General features: G+C 32.9%; 1 protein-coding gene across 3 annotated transcripts in view; it reads left to right on the forward strand.

The window, feature by feature from the left end:
• Positions 1–20,378, forward strand: part of Dpr1 (defective proboscis extension response 1) — a 155,343-nt gene that overhangs the window by 39,381 nt on the left and 95,584 nt on the right. For all 3 annotated transcript variants that reach the window (XR_012478762.1, XM_074238965.1, XM_074238963.1), the window contains one exon: positions 7,514–7,662. Coding sequence is in view for 2 of the 3 variants with exons in the window: in XM_074238965.1 (XP_074095066.1) it covers positions 7,514–7,662 (149 nt within the window). In the remaining variant the exon portion in view is untranslated. The remainder of the gene's footprint in view (positions 1–7,513; positions 7,663–20,378) is intronic.

The following is a 20,378-nucleotide window of genomic DNA, read 5'->3' on the forward strand; positions in this document are numbered from 1 at the left end:
TTTCTGACTCTTATTGAAAACTCAATCCAATATTTTCGAGGGCGTTTGATTCGATTTAATTCCGATTAAGAAAAAAAACTGTTCACACACTTTAGAGAGGTTTTAATTTCCGAATATGTCGAAAAATTAGAACTTCCGTCATACTTAGTAAACCAAAGATAACATAATAATATAGGATTCAGGCTCGAGATGTGTTGTCACGTCAACATCTCCTGGTTTCTCCTTTTCGACCTGGTTATGTTCATCATTCGACTGCTTCCGAACTTGAGTGCACTCGACTAAGCATTTGATACTTTACTCATCATGTGAGTCTAGGGAACGTGGTCTTTGTACCTGATACTCTATCCTACACGAATAGATGGTATACATATAACACGTGTGTGCTGTGGACAGTGCTTTGAGCTTGTGTTTTCGTTATGTGTGTGATCCTACCCTAAGATAAATTTACTCTATCTCTACCTTGAATGTTTACATTTTCACTTGTTTACTTGAGCACTTTATTTTTAATATGAGCTCATTAAATATTTGAGCTTTATTTAAATATTTCTATTCATTTATACACACTTTGCTTTGTTTAATTGTGTATTTTCTGTTATTAAATTAAATATAAATTCAACGTAAACTCAATTTTTTCACTCGAAATAATGTGCTCGCTTTTTGATATAGCATACATTAATATTAAAAATATTTTCGTCTTAATCAATTATTTGATCAATTACATCACTTATTGTAAATTATCTATTGATATGAGTATTAAACATTTTTAATTTAATTGGCATGTTAAAATACTTGTTTGGACAAAATGATTAAGCTCTCGATAATATATCTCGGTTTTATTTTTGTGACATTATCTCCCGGAAGTCATGAACATGAATACCTGATTAAAAACGATAAATGAAATTCTCTGGATTTAATTATAATTGAAATTTTATTTCAATAACCCTGGCGCTGTCAAAGCTAAAATTTATAATATTGATTTGTTGAAAAAATTTCGAGTACTCGATTAATTGAACAGGTCGTAATATTTTAATTATATCGTATAATTCTTGTAATTAAATTGATATTTTAATTAATTTATTGAAGCCAAGTATTTAAAGTATACTTTTTGTTATTTAATTTCGGAAATTTCAATAATTGAACCATTTCAATTGGATATCTATGCTTAATAAATATGACTTTATTTTAGAATAAAAATATTCTTTTCAAACAATTTTTTCAGGGATTGATTAGTATTGAATTTGCGCATGATGAGGTGTTCTTACCAATATAAAAAAAAATATTTTTACCTTATAAAGTTCCTAAATTTCTGACTGAATTTAACCTTCTATACTTAACTGTTTCCAACTCACTTTGATATACACTACTGGAAAAAATTAAGGGATCAAAAAAAAATTCCAAATTTTTCGGTAGTTTTCAACAGGCCGTAACTTTGAGAGAAATGGTCGTACAGGAAATAAAAAAAAAGGAAATTGTAGCTCCAAGTGTCTAGTTTTTGGATTAGAACTTCAAAATTTTGTAGCCTCCGCGGTTTCTGAGTAATCATAGAAAAACCAGCAACAAAAAAATTCTCAAAATTTTTTTAGTTGTTTTTTTTGGTCTACGGGCGTGGAAAAAATTTTTTTAGCTCAACCACCATAAGGATCGGATACTTTGTTCATTTAGCTTTAATTTCTTTTTTTAAACACCCTGATACGTCCACTCCTCGCTGAGATATCGGTCTTCAAATGGAAAAGGATCTTTTTGTCTTTGATTATCGATATCTCAGCAACCAATGATCGCACAGAAAGTTAAAGGTGGGTTTCAAGAACTTGAATGAATTCCCCTTAACGACTGTCCATTGTTTTTTCGAAAAAATTTTTTTCTTTCCGTCACATGAATTTGAAAATGCAACAAAAAAGGGCTTTTAGTGGTTTTTGGAAAATTAAGCGCTGGATCGAAAATATTGAGGAAACCACTAATGTTAAGTGTGCCTTTTACAGTTCAATATGTCCACAAAAACCCTACAAAGAATCAAATTAATCCAGCCAGCCGTTTTTTTGTTTCACTTGATCGAATTTTTGAAAAAATTAAAGGATCACGTTTTTTGCTCTGAAAAGCTCATAATTTTTAAAAATGAGAAAAAAATGGTTTTTTCGAGCTTTTTCCACATTTTCGTTCCAAAAAGTGCTTAAATTTTCAAAAAAAAAAAAATTCAAAAAAAAAAATTTTTCGAAAAAAATTAAAAAAAAAAATTTTTTTGGAAAAATTTTTTTTTTAACAATTTAAGGAAACTCAAAAACCATCCCCCAATGATTTTTATCACCTTTCCACCGCTGCATTCCTTGATTCTACTTTTCTCCTTTTAATTAAATTAATAAAAAAGTTAATACCCCCAATCGAATTTCGATTTTTTTTTTCATACGCTTTTCGGAGTTTTTTTTTCTTTTCTTTTTGTGAATCCTTAGCAAATCGCTTCATTCAACAGTTTTTTCAAAACTAATCCCTCTGCGCTAAAAAAATTTTTTTAATTTTTTGGTCAAAATTGAAAATTTCTGACTTTTGATTCTTAATCATGGTTAGACGACATTTATCGGAGGTGAAAGTCGCTCGGTTAGTGACTCTTATCGACGAAGATTACACTCAACATGCAGTTGCTATCCGGATGGGTGTAAGTCAATCTGTCGTATCTCGAGCTTATACCAGATACCAAGAGACGAATCAATATCATCGTCGCCCCGGACAAGGTCGCCATCGAGTCACTAATGCCCGCGATGATCGAACAATTGTTAGAGAAGTTCGACGACAACCTTTCGTCAATGCGAATATTGTCGCTCGAAACTTCCCCAATCGCAGACAACAGCAACAACAACAGCAACAGCGACGACGGCATCAAGTGCGAAACATTTGCTCTCGAACAATCATCAACCGTCTTCGTGAAACTGGGTTACACGCACGACATCCTAATCGTGTACCCCTGTTGACAGCAAGACATCGTCGAGCTCGTTTAGCGTATGCTTACGATCATCGAAATTGGAACTTGAGGGAATGGACAAATGTTTTATTCACTGATGAGTCTCGTTTTAATCTGTATGGCAACGATCGACGTCCTCTCGTTTGGCGCCGTCGTGGAGAACGTTTTCGCCAGAACTTTGTCCGTCCAGTCGTTGCCTACGGCGGTGGATCAGTTATGGTGTGGGGCGGCGTTTCACGAATTGGAGAACACCTTTGGTAATTGTACGCGAAAATTTGACAGCTAGACGTTACATCGACCAAATTTTAAGGCCCATTGTTCTGCGCAGACGACAACATCTGAGGTCGTTCATATTGATGCAAGATAATGCACGTCCACACACAGCCAACATTACCCGGCGCTTCTTTGAGCGGCATGACATCACATTGTTGCGACACCCAGCAATGAGTCCAGATCTCAACCCCATAGAGCACGTTTGGGACATAATGGGCCGTCGGTTGCGCAGAGAGTATCCAAATTTGCAGAACTTAGCTGCTTTGGAGCGCGCGCTTCAGCACATTTGGAATACCATTCCGCAGCCTCAAATTACCGTCTGCATAAACATGGCTGAACGTTTGAGACCCGTTATTGAAAACAGGGGTGGTAATACCCGGTATTGAACCAACAAAAACCTTCAGAGAATGAGTTTGGAGTCATTAAATACGGTGGAACTGACGAGCCACCGGGTCTCAATTCTCCTGAAATACCTCACACACACACACACACACACACACACACACACACACACACACACACACACACACACACAGAAGCGTAAATCCGACCGCGCGACCTCCACGTGGTACGCTTTGGATAACGCTTAATGCCGGCGGTAATTGTTTTCTTAAACTTTTCAAGAGAAAAAATTTCAAAAAAAATTTTTTTTTTTTTTTCAATTTAAGCACTTTCTGGAACAAAAATGTGGAAAAAGCTCGAAAAAACAATTTTTTTTCTCATTTTGAAAAATTATGAGCTTTTCAGAGCAAAAAACGTGATCCTTTAATTTTTTCAAAAATTCGATCAAGTGAAACAAAAAAACGGCTGGCTGGATTAATTTGTTTCTTTGTAGGGTTTTTGTGGACATATTGAACTGTAAAAGGCACACTTAACATTAGTGGTTTCCTCAATATTTTCGATCCAGCGCTTGATTTTCCAAAAAACCACTAAAAGCCCTTTTTTTGTTGCATTTTCAAATTCATGTGACGGAAAGAAAAAATTTTTTTCGAAAAACAATGGACAGTCGTTAACGGGAATTCATTCAAGTTCTTGAAACCCACCTTTAACTTTCTGTGCGATCATTGGTTACTGAGATATCGATAATCAAAGACAAAAAGATCCTTTTCCATTTGAAGACCGATATCTCAGTGAGGAGTGGACGTATCAGGGTGTTTAAAAAAAGAAATTAAAGCTAAATGAACAAACTATCCGATCCTTATGGTGGTTAAGCTAAAAAAATTTTTTCCACGCCCGTAGACCAAAAAAAAAACTAAAAAAATTTTGAGAATTTTTTTGTTGCTGGTTTTTCTACGATTACTCAGAAACCGCAGAGGCTACAAAATTTTGAAGTTCTAATCCAAAAACTAGACACTTGGAGCTACAATTTCCTTTTTTTTTATTTCCTGTACGACCATTTCTCTCAAAGTTACGGCCTGTTGAAAACTACCGAAAAATTTGGAATTTTTTTTTGATCCCTTAATTTTTTCCAGTAGTGTAATATAATACTAATATCAAATATCCTTGAATAGAATATGAGCTTCAATATTTGAACATCATCGAAAGATCAATTGTTAATCGAGACAATAGAACGTCAGTCAAAATTATAAGCCTACGATACTGGATGTTTTATAATGAAAAGTTATTACGTGTAATATTACTTAATAATAACGAGAACGAGCGTCAAACTGCCAAAATTTCCCTAATAAATCTTTTGTTTCAACACTGGATTATCAAAGTTTCATTGAGCTCCGAGTTATACTCGTTCTTCATCTTTCGGGTAACATAATCAAGTTTCGGCTTAGCGAGAGTAGAGCCAACTATTTCATCGAAAGCGCGTAAATCTCGACATCTCAACCTTCACACACTTCTCAACATTAATACTTGTATAATACAAGTGCATACTTTAAACTTAAATACATAGCAAGCGTGACACAGCCGATGAATAGAAAACAATGGAGCCGAAACTTTTTGAGAGGCACAATAAGAGCATGAAAAATTTAATATACGAGAGAGCTAAAATTTTTATTATCATTATTTTTTTCTTTATTCTCCTCATTGTGCGTCCGCTCTTACTTTTACTATTACCAAGTAAAGTCTATACAGGTCCGGGCTTTAGGTACAACCTGGAACTGGAAGTCACTGGTACTACGATCCATTAATCTCTCGGCAAGAAAGCACCTTCTGCGGCTCCCAAGTACGAGAGATTGCGCAGCGAATAAATTAAATTGCATAATAATATCATCACCCGGTGTCTTGATGTCTTTTTCGCTCGAAATTTTTATTAATTTATATCTAAAGCTCCAGTGTAACCTTGAATAATATTATTTCATTTCATTACGTTTTATTTCATTTTCTCTGCTTTGAATAGATATTGCGATAAATAAAGAACTTTACATTTTTTGTTATTAATAATTAACATAAGTAATTTTTTTATTGTTTTTTTTTTTTAGAAAAAAAAATTTAGATGATGTTTTTATTAAATTATCATACAAAGTTTTAATAGTTTCCAAAAATCATTGACTACTAAAAGATATCTTACAGAAAAATACTATAATTGAAACATTAATACTTGCTTGTAAACACTATAACTCTAAAAAAGTTCAATTTTAGAAACTAATTCAGCTGAATATTGTTTCGTTTGACCATAATTGATGTTTTCGATCTTTCAAATCAGCGAAATCATTATAGACAAAGAACTTTGGTTTATCTACCCTCGATAATTTGATGTTTTCACTCCGAAAATGATAAATCAAAGCTGAAACCCTGAAATCAATTAATAAATAGCCTATTTACGGGTATTAAGCTATCAAAATCAATGAAGCAGAACAATAATTAAAGATAATTTTGGTAGAAAAAGCAATATACATAAATATTATCGGTAAGATAGGTATAAAAAGTGTAGGGCTTACGTGAGATAATAAATAAGAGAATGTCGATAAAAGTGACCAAAAAATGTTTCACGTTCGAACCAGATCACATATACATTTTACTGTTACATGATTTACCGACGATATATTTAACAATTTAACCGTAATATAGAACCTTAATCCTGCAGACCGTTGGAGAGCATAGTAGCTCTCTTAACTCTTAGCTCTCAGTGATATGATATTACTGAAATTAAATTTATATAAGGATGAGAGGGCATGAAACTGAAAAAATAAGTTTGTAAATAAATGGCGGTAGAATGCCGAAGAGATCTGTGTGATAAATCCAGTTATAAATGTAGAGGTGCAATGATCCTTGAAAGAGATTGCTTTATTCATTTCTCTTATTTTTTTTTGTTTGCCCGCTCTACTCGGCGTTTGTAAAAAATCATGACGGATAAATGAGGGTAAAATATTGAGTTCTGAAAAATTTACGAGAGTGAAAAAAATACAGACACATTTGTATGTGGCGTGAGTGAAGAGTGCCTGTAGTGGCCGAACAAACCGACTTGGTATGGTCATTTCACTCGTGAATACTCGCACTGCCGAGGTGGATACTGGATGGTGGGTCGGGCATGCGGTAAACGGGAGGTAGAGGGACCAGAGACAGGGAATGATTCCATTTATGTACATATACATTTATACATCTATACATATAGAATATATAGATATATCAATACAGAAAAAAAATAAATATAATAGATGAGGGAAAAAAAATATGATCAAAAGATGAGGGAGTGGATCCAATCCGAATTTTGGAAAGGGAAGTTCCTGGGAAGGGTTCAACCCTTGTCTTGTTTGGGTTGATGTATTTATTGTGGCTTGTGTAGAAATGACGATAATGTGAGACACTACAACACATCATAACTTTATTTTTTGTGATATCGGTAAATTAATGCTAGCCTGGTTTTTGACTAATGACTGATGACTAATGACAGTTCTGTGGAACTAAATAAGACGAAAACTGGTTGATAAAAAATAAGATAAGTAACCCTCTGTTGGCCACCCTGCCAGTTTATTTGTTCTGTATGAAGCTTTGGTAAAAAAATTGAAACTAAAGTGAACCATGAGCAGTAAGAAGCATCTAGCTTGGAAATGGAGAAAAGAAAAATTGATTTGTCAAATTTTGGTTTGATGTTTTAGTTTGGAAAGATGAAGAACAAGTGAATTACTTTTGGAGGAAGTAGTGATGTCATGTCTTCATTATTTCTGATATTTTTATTATTATTATTTTCTTCTGTTCAATTCATTTCAATTCGAAAAGATAAAAAATTTTTTTATTTAAAACTCGTAAAAATATTTCAAACTTAAAAATTAACTTCAATCATCTTCACGAATGTAAAACCAATTTACTAAAAATGATGAAAAATGATTTTTTAACCAGGCCTGCTGTTCCGAGATCACCGAACAAACGAGCACAATTCCCTTAACGACTGGCCGTACTTTGAGGAAAACGTACCCAGGAACGTAACAACGGCGATCAGTCAAACAGCCTTTCTGCACTGCAGAGTTCATCAGCGTGGCGACAAAGAAGTGAGTCCAATGTTTAATAATAATAATAATATAAATCTGTAATCATCTATATTCCTTTTTTTGATCTACTGAAGCTTTTACGGCTCACTTAATAGCGAGAGAGTAAACAGACTCAGCTATCAGCCCGTATCTTGTCGATAATTCTCGAGCTTTAGCTCCTCGAACCCGGATCAATGACACGGCCGTTCCGCCGATGAATCAGCCCTCAAACCCTCCTCTTCTTCATTTCCAGCGCCCTCACCTTTACTAACACCCACCGGATTTTCCGATCCGTGGCTTTCACCCTTTCACTCATACCTTTGCTGTTACTACCCTCACCAGCACCATTTTCATCACTATCAGCTTCATCATTAAAACCATAATCTTAATCATAATCAGCTCCACCGCTCGACACATAATCTTGTCTACTTCTCCTTATTTAAGTTGAAATTCACGTGCGTTGAAACTCGTGAACCCGAGTAACGATTCTGCTTTAATGAGATCCGATTTCAACACCTACTTATCCTTTTCGATTCGCAACGTGTTCCTATCACGCGATTTCCAATAAAAATAATGTAATGTAACCAATAGTTTTATTGTATATATCAAAAGGAAAAATGTTTTCGTTTTTCCAGCGCAAAGTTAAAAGGTCTTTTAATTACTTCTCCAAGAAAAGTTTTTAATTTTTAGATTTCGAGGATAAGTAGGCGATAATCTTCATTTGAGGTTACAGTTAACATGTGATGTTAAGTATGGCTACAGACTAATTCAAGTTGGAATACTTGTGAATAAATTACAAGCATAATTTCGGGTGTAGACTCGACGTCGAGTGCGACGGTATCCTCAATCCCTTTGTACTTGCTTGTGTTTAATATCCGATGACCTAGTTGCTATGTAAATGTGAGTTTGCTTATAGTTAACGTACAAAACCTACGTGTCATCATTTTCATTTTACTCAACTTTTCGACTATTATTATTTTTATTACTGTCGTTATTTATATAAAATTGCAGGTATCAAGCGACTTCAATAATTTACATTTTGACTATAAACTTTGCGATAATCTGGCGATAGTTTATGATCAGAAATTTTTAATTGTTCTGATTATGCCCGCAAAGTTTCTACTTATTATCAATTTTTCTATAATTCCCTGACATAATAATTGATCATATCAAGCCACATAATTTTTTACTCTCAAAAAATTTTTTTCAAGAATTACTAACACTTTTTCAAGAAACTAGAAATTTTTTGAGTTTTTTCTAAAAATGCTGAGTTTTTGAGTTTAAATAAATAGTAAATAGTGTTATATTAATGATTTTTAAATGTAATCATTAAACAAGTCACTGAATCAATAAGTCCAAAACCATCTGAATCGTGAAAAGACACAAACTCATTGGAGCATTCTGTCAATAATCTATTAGATAGACGCAGTAGCTCTGTGTATTCATTTTCTAGCAGTGTTTACAGTGAAGGTTGCTTGCACGCTGCGGTTGTTCTTGTTGGGAATCCTCGTGTCCTGAATTCCTATAACGAATTCAAGTTTACATGAGCTGATGCTACTGATGCTGCTTTCGATCGGGTCAAGTTCCGAGGTTCTATTGCTTCTCCTTCTCCCACTCCGGATATCAATTAAACGAGCTTCCATCCTGTAATCGATGACCGGCATTATCAGAAACTTCACTATTTATCGAGTTTGCACTCTTGAGTGGAATTTCGATAATTAACTTTTATCAAATTAATATTTTTGCGCGTTAGTTTTCATTTTGATAATCTCAATTTTTGTAAAATTATAAAATTATACAGGAGTAGAATATAATGCGTGTTATATAATCACATACAAGTGTAGAGTACAGTACACTGACATAAGTGTAGGATAAGTGTAGTCGGCTTAGAGAGTGAGGTCCACCACTTAACTGGTAGGGCGATACTGAGAAGAGACACATTCACCGGGTTTACTGAGCAGAGAGCAGAGAGTAGGAAACTCGGTTATGTGTTTACCAAGATACTATCTCGTGCAAGAGACTGCTGCAGAATATCCAATCAAAGAGAGAGAAGATAACCAGTTATATATCCATATCTTTATGTTTGTTTGTATGTATGAATATATATTATAAATATATATGTACGTATAAATGTGGGTGTATTGATATGCGAGGCTCGTGTTAGATGATCCATTGGGAAACGGGGCGCGATGCAACTATAATCAGTTCGATATGGAATATTTTTTCTACGGAGAATAAAAAGCTTAGGGTTCATTAAATTTTATAACACGTTCTGTAAGTTTGTTTAATAAATATTATCGATAAAACACTATTATTTATGGTAGTAAAAAATTTACGTTTAATCGGGTATTATTTGATGTTTGTTGAATGAATTTATTTAATCATCTTTCAATAGTTTTTAATATTTCTGCCGGATTCATCAATTAATCAATCGGTAATCTGGCTAAAAAAAAAAAAAAAAATTACTCTTTATTAATGTAAAGTATCCTTAACAGAAAAATGAGAGAGATTTTTTTTTCTTATAGAAATGTTGGCAATGCGAATATAACGTACATAGGTGGCACGCCGGTAATCGCGCGAAATTTAAAACTGAATACCGGGCTCTATTTGATAATATTGCTAAAAAAAAGTATACCGTCTCATTTAGTGACAATGAATGAAAAAAAAAGCGGAAAATATTTTAATTACAGTAAAATTAAATGGAAAATAATTAAAAAGGAAGGAAACTTAAAAGACAGGAATTTTCCGAGCGAGCAACTGGGAGCGTTGAGAGAAAGGGTCCCTGTCCAAACCCTTTAACGTTCCTTTGAGCCACTTTAATTCTCTTTAACCAAGCAGCATGCATATTCTATCAGGCACCTAACCCAAAACCACAGCCGAAGCGCAGTCAGTCACCCACTGCCATACTACATTGTGCCATAAAGTACAAAGTAGTGAGTGTAGCCCTTTAAAACTCAATGTTCCTTCTCATTCAAAAGGTTTCATCACTCTTCACTGGCCTGGCAACCTCATATTTGTTTTTCTGTACTTCCGATTTTTTTGTTATCCTATTTTTTGTCCTGCTTCCCATTAACTATTATACGTGCTCGCAAAACGCTCGGTGGTTCTTTTTACGCCAAAATTCTCCCAGTGAAACCGCAGCTACTTTTCGGGAAAAATTATTATAATTGTTTGTTTTAGATATAACAATTTATTTTTGTTCATGAATAGGTAATTTTTATTTTATTTGTAGTCAGAATTTATAATTATTATGAATTTTTGTCATGTAAGTTTTTTTTTTTTGTTTTGCCACTATGATTATCGCGAAAAATTCAACGACATTTAGAGAGAAAATATTTCCCTAATTAAAAGTTTTATTAATATTTAAATGATAAATAATGACTACACTTTTTAATAAGGGCTTTAGTTAATCTCGATGTATAAATGTTTGTTCAAAAAATGGGTAACGAAATTTTTCATGATGAAAAACTTTAGACCACCGTGGAATATTTTATTGATAAATTTTTTTTTGTAATTAACTTGATTTATTTGAAAATTTATCAATTTCAATTGGTTTTATGTTGCATTTAGAGCGAATTTTGGCATATTTGACAATTTAACGGGAATAATTATAAATTATACGGACATAAACAATTAAACATATATGTACATTGTAGATAGGATAAATAGAATGAGATGAAAGTGTGGGTTGAAATTTAGCATGCATGGTGAATCAGGTGATTGTATTGTGGGGTTCTACGAAATGGGCGATTAATGTCGTCAAAACGATTGATTTCCGCTATTAGTTAAAGGCGCCTGTAGATCGAAAAGCAATTGCACAATAGCCGCAAATTGTCGAGGTTATATTGCAACTGTGGTATCGCTGATCAATTCTTTGGTTATATTGTCTCTTTCACGCTCGTTAACGGGGAGCGAGAACAAAACAGCGGCCCTTGTGATTGTTAAATCATACGTGATAGAATATCTGTCTATTAACTGTTAACAGATTGCTATTTATAACTCAATTCACTACACTATTACAGTATAATCCGGTAAACTATGCTAAAACAATACTATTTTATGAATTACGGTTATTAAAATATTAACAACTGATCAATATTCACCGCCCGATGACATTCCCGACAATATGCTATTCATAGACTATTACCCCGCGCATACATAAATAACTTTATTGGAACAGAATCGGGAACTGAATTAATTTTATTTACGATATTGCTTTCCCTGTTTACTTTTTTGTTGGTTTGTGATTAATCAATTCCTCGAAATAGCCTACCGTAGTCAGAACGTGAGAGAAAGTTTTGGTAGTTTTAGTCTAGTTGGTGTTACTGCTGACGATTGAGTCGTCTAAATCCAGGATCCGCATAACCGCGGATTCTGGGCTGCAAGCGGTTATTTTACCGGATAAAAGGAGTCGATGATGCTTGAGGTGGCAAGTAGGAAACTGATGTATTCAGCTGGGTCATTTATTTCAAATGTGACCCGAGATATTGCTTAGATTAGTTAATTTGGCTGATAGAATCACCTGAACTTGGAGAATCAGTGCAGCCAGAGTTTCCCAAACGGTCAAGAGATTGTTTCGAAAATTCAAACGGAATTATAAGGGCTACAAAATTTATTTAGTCTTCTTACTTTTGTATCGTAGTGACAGCAAATATTGGAGATATTTGATGAGAAAATTTAGAGGTCTTTTTAATTCGCTCAGCAACTCGACGTATGTTTTAGTTTAATAACACTGAAAAGATTCAGATATTAAAGCGGTGGTATCGATAGTTAATATCGCACTCGTTATTTCGAGTTCTAAACATTTTATTAAAAAACAATTTTCTCGTTTTCGAACAAACTATTTTTTTTTTTTTTTTTTTAATCATCGGATCTTCAAGCTTGTCTATTATTAAGCTCCTGCAATATTAACGGAAATAAATAAAGATGAAAAGCATGGTAAAATCTAAATGTAAAGATGAGAGTGGATAAACTTGTCAAAATTTTTCGCCGTCAACTCGACTTATTGTACAACAGTACAATGACAGACACCTTGACTCAATCATCCTTCAAATAAACCTGTTAAAATTCTCCCACAAGCAATCACGAATGAAATTAACAGTAAAAAATGAATGAATCCAATTTATTTTTTTGTACTTTCAATAAAACGTTCTCTCAGCCAAATCATATTCAACGAATAAATCACAAAACCGATCGCAGGAGTTAATTATCCGTAAAAAAAGTAATAAGAGCCATGAGTCAAATCACAATAAATCCATTACGGTTCAAAAAATCAGGAATTTTCTAGATCTACCCCTCACGTAAATGATTCGTATTTATATCTTCATTCATATATACCTTTAATAAAATCAGGGAATTTATTTTAAAATAACAAAATACGGAGAAACGGAATCTAAAAAGAGAAATAAACTCGCAAAATGAAGGAAATAAAATTTTTGAATAAATTGGATCGCACCGTCTTGCCACGTGTCCTCGTTACTAAGCAGTTTTACTACAGCAATTCGATTAAATTCCCTGTTGGTTGTATATATACGGTATTGTATCTCTATACCTATATATCTATAGATATATATGTATACTCCTGGTACGTTTTGTACTTTGAACGAACGAATGACAAGCAATCGCAGCTATTCCCAAGGAAATGACCCAGGGAAATGAAGGGTGGCTTCCGTGTTTTTCCGCATCATTCCATAAAATCAATCTTTTGTGCTCTGATTTTATTAGTTTTCCATCATTTGCAGGATTAATTTCAACATTTTCACCCGATGTGGTTTACAAAACATGCCTTTGAGTATCTAATCAAATTGATCGATTGGTTTCTAAAAATACACATAAATAACATCTAGGAACGGTGAATTTTCAAGCCCGGCGAAAAAAAGGACCATCCTTTCGACAAGAAACTCAATAAATAAAAACTTTTTTTGTCCGCCTGGCTGTTTAGCTGTTGTTGTTGTTGTTGTTACTATTATTATTGTTATTGTTTTTGTTGTTTTGGACCCGTAAAAATGTGGAATCTTTTTCAGTCCTCAACGCGCTTACTTACTTTTTTTTTTTTAAAGCTCTCCTCACAGCACACTAGAAAACGGAGGGTGAGCGAGAAGTTGATTCCCGTGAGCCGCTTTAGCGTTTAGTTCGCCACTTCAAAAACTCTGATCGTCTTTCGGTGTAAATTTATCGGTACATTGTTGTTAGTTTCTCTCACCAAGGAAAAATCAGAAACCTTGGTGGCTGAAGAGAAGGAACACTATAGAAGAAAACAAAGAAGAAACAAAAAGGTTTGTAATTCAAACGAAAAGGGCTTGAAGAGGTTTGTGGGCAAGCTTTCAATGCAATTTCGCGGTTTTCACTGAAATTTAAAGTGGTTCCGTAAAAGCTACCCAATGCTCAAATTTATGTGCCCGCGATTACGTTAATGTTTTGGTGGTAGTCGCGTTTTAGCTCTTCAAAAACCTTTACATGACCTTTATAATCCACTAATGATTATGATAACGATAATAATAATAATAATAATTATTATTATCAACATTATTGTGATTGTTACTACGCTTCCTATGTAACCTTAAGCAATAATACTATTATTTATAATTGCATAACGGGTTTTGAAAATCGATCAATGTTTCCGTGTTTGCTCTATATATTTACTAGAGTGCTTCGTAGAAATTTAATTCTCACTGAGGTCAGATTACGCTGATAGGAGGATTTATTGAGGCGAAATAAATTCTTTTAAGAGCTTTCTTTAAAGAAAAAGATAATTATTGTTTATTGAAAACATTTATTAAAATTACATCAATCACTTTTACTTAATAAAAAATTATTTTTAACATAAAAAGATCTTTTTTATAATTATATAAATGAGCTTTTTAGACAAAGAAAAATTTATTAGATCAAAAATTTTTTAATTCCGAAAAATCGTTCTTTATGTGTTAAAAATTAAACAAAGATCTTTTTTTCAAATTTTTACCAACGAAAACAAAATTTTGAACATAAACATTGTAAAGACAATCACAAACTGAATGATGAGTTTAAATAAACATTGAATATAATTATCAAAGTTTGTGATTTATTCATTGTACTGTCGAGTTTTTGTCAGCTAAATTATTCCATCACGAAGCCTTGTGTTAACGCTCGGCATAAATTATTCCTAAGCTAATGAGAACAGTTTCATCTCTCTCATCTCTCGACCCACACCTACGAGCCGAGTGGAAAAAGACCAGTCAAATTTCGAAGCATATTCCGCTCGACGTTTTAACTCACTGTTATCATTTTTTTAGTCTCGTTGTTTTTCTGGTTTCTGTTCTGTTCTATTTCGAGAAACGGGAGTAGTTGAGTCAAGTTTGAAACGGTCCCTTGCCGAGAATCTTTTCCAACGTTTCAGTAATTGCCGCGTGAAAATTGTCACCAGTGTCTTTTACTTCTCTGTAATGTCGTAAGTCGCTTAAGTATTGTGCATTACTATTTCGTCGTCTGATGTACGTACTGGCTTAACATTCTGCTTCCACAAACTTGAATTTTCTATTCAAAATTTTTCGAGTAAAAATTTTCTTGGAGCAAGACAACTCAGCAATCATGCGCTCTCTGTAAGAGATTTTCAGCACTTCTTTTGGTCAAAAAATTATATATGAAAATACATAAAAAATATTATGTAAGGTCAAGCTATATCAGATAATTTTTCCAGACGAAAAAAATTCAAGATACTAAATATGAATATCTAGTGAGCAACTAAACAGTTTACCATTTTATAAAACGTCTAGGATGTATTTAATATTTGAACTAAGGAAGCAAGCCAATTAAGAAAATTTTCTAAAGCACGAATCTCCGGGGTTGCTCTCAAGTTGGGTGCTTAAGGTTTACTCAACTAAGTGCTGAGAGTTAAGATTTTGGAATAAGTTTATGTATTTTATATTCACTGGTACACCGTTTGCAAACTGGCTAGCGTCATTGCCGTCAGTTAATTTTTTAAATAGCTACCGATAACAACAACAATGCTGCACATAAAAAATTTATTACAAATTAGCTGTTTAGATATGCTCATATGAGAAGAGAAGAGCTCGTAACAGCAGTATAAACACAAGCAGCTAATTATTACACAATTAGTCAGAGAAATCGTGCATGAGGTTTCTGATGACGGGTGCGTCTTTCATATGGCAATATATCTCATTGGTTATTCACTAGGACAGCTTTTGGGTACATCTGCTGCTAGAGTAGTAAACATACGTGGCTCGCATAATCTAACTTTGCATACGTTAGAATGACGTATTCTCAAACAGCATATTGCTCAGAATATTTATGCGTTTTGTATAAGTCAATGCATGCATTAAAGAAAGCTTATACAAAAAGTACTCTTTTTTTTTTTTTTTTTTTTTTTTCAAAGCTTGTGTTAATTTTTTATGAAAATTTAAATTTCGTTCTTTGTATGACATTGATTCATATTTTTATGCGACACTTTATTCGTCAGACATTTTACCAATTTTTAATTTTTTCTTTGATATGAATTGATGCAAAAACGTTGAATTGACAATTTTTTAAAAATTCTACACACTGATTTTTCAAAAAAATTTTCTTACAATGATTTTTCCGTTAAAAATTTTTTTTTAATTCGTCAAAATAAAATCAATGGAACAAAAATAATTTCTAAAGATTAAATTCTGGACAATACAGTTTTCAAGTTCATGATCATCTCTCGGGAAAAATAGAACGTAAAAATGCAATAATTCTGAAGAATTCATCAACTTTCAAAACTTTCAGTTAAGAAAAGTTAAAGTATTCAAATAATTCAATGCTTTGTTTTTCTTTAGAATCTTTCTGACACAAAATATTGATTATATGTTGGTTATAGAATATTATTATTTTTGCATCGGTAACATTTTCATGAAAATTAAAATTTTTGTTAATGCTTTTTAAGCTGAAACTCAATATTTTTCGTTAACAATCCCATTTTCCAGATTTTCTATTCAACTATATACTTTATATCAGTACTGGTAGGTATCTATTTTTGCTTGTGTATTGAAAGTAGTATACATGTATACAAACATACAGTTATATAAAAAGTTTAGCAACAACTTTTGGAGCGTAACGTTAAATTGTTGTTACAGGATATAGTTTTTAATTAAAAAGTTTGTTGACTCCGCGTTTCCGTGAGTTATCGGCACGGGCACTGTGTTTGACGACGCCGACAAACTTAACACAATCTAATTCATATTCCCTCTTACGGCTAACTACAAAATTATTAAATTTGTTTAATTATAATAATAATAACAATCACTATTACCATTATTATTACTATCATTAGTATTGGACGTTCTCTCAAAATTAATATTAATAATAACCAACTGTTCATAAAATATTGATAAAACCTATATTATCTGTCCACAAGTCATAATTATTATCATCATTATTATTATTAATATTAAATATCGCGAATAACTACAGAATTATTAAATATGAATTATTCATCACGGCAACTCATAATGCGGACTCAAAATATTTGTTAATAAATATTAATTATAAATTTATTGTCATAGCTTAAAACACTGAATTTTTGTCCAGTGCATTAACACAGTATCGCGTATTTAATTTGATCCATTGTTTCGGAAAATTCTCTATATATGAAGCGAGGTATGAACAATAATTGTGTTCACACAAAACCGTGTGTCACAAAAATGCAGGCAAATAAAAACAGTCATTAGATAATAACAAAATCATTAAATTATTTATTTTTATTGAAATTAAATTCCGAAGAAGCTTCAAATAAAACAATTATTTGAAATAAATATCTCAATACTTTCGTCCGAGTTTCTTATAAAAAATTAGATTTAAAATGATAAAAAAATGATTACAAAATTGCTGGACCTTAAGCTGTTGAAAGTACTATCTGTACGTTTTCTTAATAAAGAATGGGAATTATTACTAATGTATACGATGATTTTATGATTAAAAATATCAAAAGATTTTTTCATCCATCATTCGTATTTGGACAATAATTTTTATCGATAAAATAGTAAAAATTGTCTCTCATTCTATTAATTTTTGAAAATCTCCATAACTGTAATTTTCACCCAACCAATTACTGTTATGATTATTTAATGATATTTGCACTAACGATGATATTTAATAGAACGTCAATATAGCATGTACATTACTAGATATCAGTGTTAATGCATGAACCTAAAAATCAATAAATAATCAGATTGTTTACAAAATTTGGATGAATTATATAAGATAGATATTCCGTTTGCTCAATGACCATTAATGATGAATAAACGTAACTGATCTGTGAGTGCATGGAATGGTTCAGTTGTCGATGAAGTTAATCCTCGGGATTCCGATGACCCAGTTTCTAATTATCCAATTGTCATGAGAGATCACCGATAGGGGCGCCCACGTGTGACACTATCTATGATCATATCGATTAGCAACTTTTTGTTGTATTTTATTCGTAGAGTAAGTACCGTCGAGTACATCACTCGTTACCACAAATTGGATAAATGGCTGACGTGGAAATTTTTTTTTTTTTTCCATTTTGTAGAATAAAAATTTTAATTTAAAAATTTTAATAATATGTTTTGTAAAAAATGGTCGTATATATTTGGAAGCTCATATGAACTCATTTGAGACTTTTTATCACACAAAAAAGAGAAAAGAAGGTGGCCAGTCGAGAGCGAAGACCGAAAAAGCTGTCTGTTGCCCTTTTTCGTCCACTAGATCCGATATCGATTCCATTATACTCACACACGTAACACACAATCTATTTTTGCACAGAGAGAATTTTATCTGTACTGATGTGAGCTTTAACCCATTTTCTACGGACCTTTTATTACCATCGGTTCAATAAAAAATACCATTCCGCAAAAACATCATAAAAATCGAGTAAAAAATTTATTTTATCATATATATGAGCTGAAAACAGTTAAACAAACAAGCAACGGGCTCCAGCGGGGGCGGGCGCTACAAAATGGAGGGGCTGTTTCGTCGAGAAATATGATGAATTTTATTTAACTGTCAGATAATAATTTAATATCAATTTTTTTTTAGTTAAAAATGATGAATTATAAATGAAAATATAATATAATAAATATAAAGCACCTTTTTTAATATATGTTATTTGGATTAACCCAGAGTGTAAGCTCGAATTGAAAGCGGCAAGATTTATGAGTTTTAGTTCCTACGAATTCCTGCGGTAAGATCAATATGTTTATTTTTTAACGGAAAGACGAGTAGATAGAATCGGGTACTGCTGCTACTGTGTTACGAGTATGAGAAATATTTTACACATACGGCTACAATAATACCGGTAAATGTTGATGTAGTAGTAGATTTCCGGTCTTAAATCCACTCGGTTGAAATGATCCATTGGCAATCTTTACTTATATAACATATTTATGGGTATATGTGCATACGTATTGATATATGTTTCTAGCATCATGTGGAACAAACAGAAATTTTTTGAGTATACTACTAAACGATACTTTGGGGGAGGGTTCAGTAGTTTTTGATTCGCTTGATTTCCACCCTCCATTCAGAGACAGAATAGAAGGGGCGAATGTTTAGGAGGGACCCTTGAAAATTTTTTGTGAGATTGCAGTTTTTTAGGGATCTAATGAAACGATTTTGTAGAGTGATCAATCGAAATAGTCAAGTTTCAGTGTTAATGGTTGTCGAGAATGTAATTTTTTTTTTTTATAGTATGCAATTTTTTACAAAAATTTTCATAAAATTTGATATTGTAAAATTTTGCCGAGGATACTAAAAAAAGAGAAAGAAATCTTTTTAGTCAATAACAAGAAAAAAAAAAATTTCACAAGAAAAAAAATCAAAAATAGTGATAATTCAAGTGAATTAAAAAGTAAAATTCATCAATCCGATTTCACGCACGATTTCTTACATAAGAACCACAAAAACTTTTATCCGCATGACAAAAATCGTATTTACGTCCCCTCCTCAAACAAATCCTCAAGTAGAATAGATTGCAGATTCAAACAAGGGAATGTTAATCCTTTGACTTTCCTTATCTCTTGTCCTCCTTTTCTTCTTCGTGCATAGCAGTTTTTATAATTTCTCGCCGTCGACAGTCCTCCACCCCCGTCCATAAAAACCGGCGCTCTCCCTGGTCCCGTTGCATCGGGGACATTGAAACGTCCGAAAAAGTCCTTTTATTTTGAGGTCAGGAGGAATGAGGTGCTAAGAGCCGTCTTTGGTAGAACAAGTGCGAAGTGCCTCCTCGAGAATTACATCACTGCCCATGGGAGTGCAAGAAGTCTGGAAAGAAGCCGAGGCGACGTGAATGAAACTTGAGATTACAGCCAGAGAATCGAGTACTCGATTCTTATTTTTATTTTATCTTATTTTTAATTTACTTTTATTTATTTTCTTTCATTATTTTCCTTCATTGTCTCTTCTCTGGTGGAAAATAGTCTGTCAGTATGTCTGCCAAAGTGAAAACTTTTTTTCCACCAGCGACAATTATTTTCCTGATGCGACTTTTTTTTTTATTTTTTTTTTTTAAGCCGGTTAATGAAATCGTCATTCTACTCTACTTTTATTTATTTATATATACATTCATACATAAGTACATATATAAAATAGAATAAGTGTAGGATAGATTTATAGTTTTTGCTAACGGGGTTCGGTGGCTGCAATGCGATCGTTAAGCATCAAGAGAGGTCGGTCGACGAACCGTGGCACACCACACACAGAAACCACTGGCAACCCCTAGTTGTAAACCCCCTTTAGTAGTCGTG

This window comes from Cotesia typhae, unplaced genomic scaffold, assembly GCF_013202065.1.
Source record: "Cotesia typhae breed Kobodo isofemale line unplaced genomic scaffold, CoteBio_Ctyphae contig_23, whole genome shotgun sequence".
Classification (NCBI taxonomy): Eukaryota; Metazoa; Arthropoda; class Insecta; order Hymenoptera; family Braconidae; genus Cotesia; species Cotesia typhae.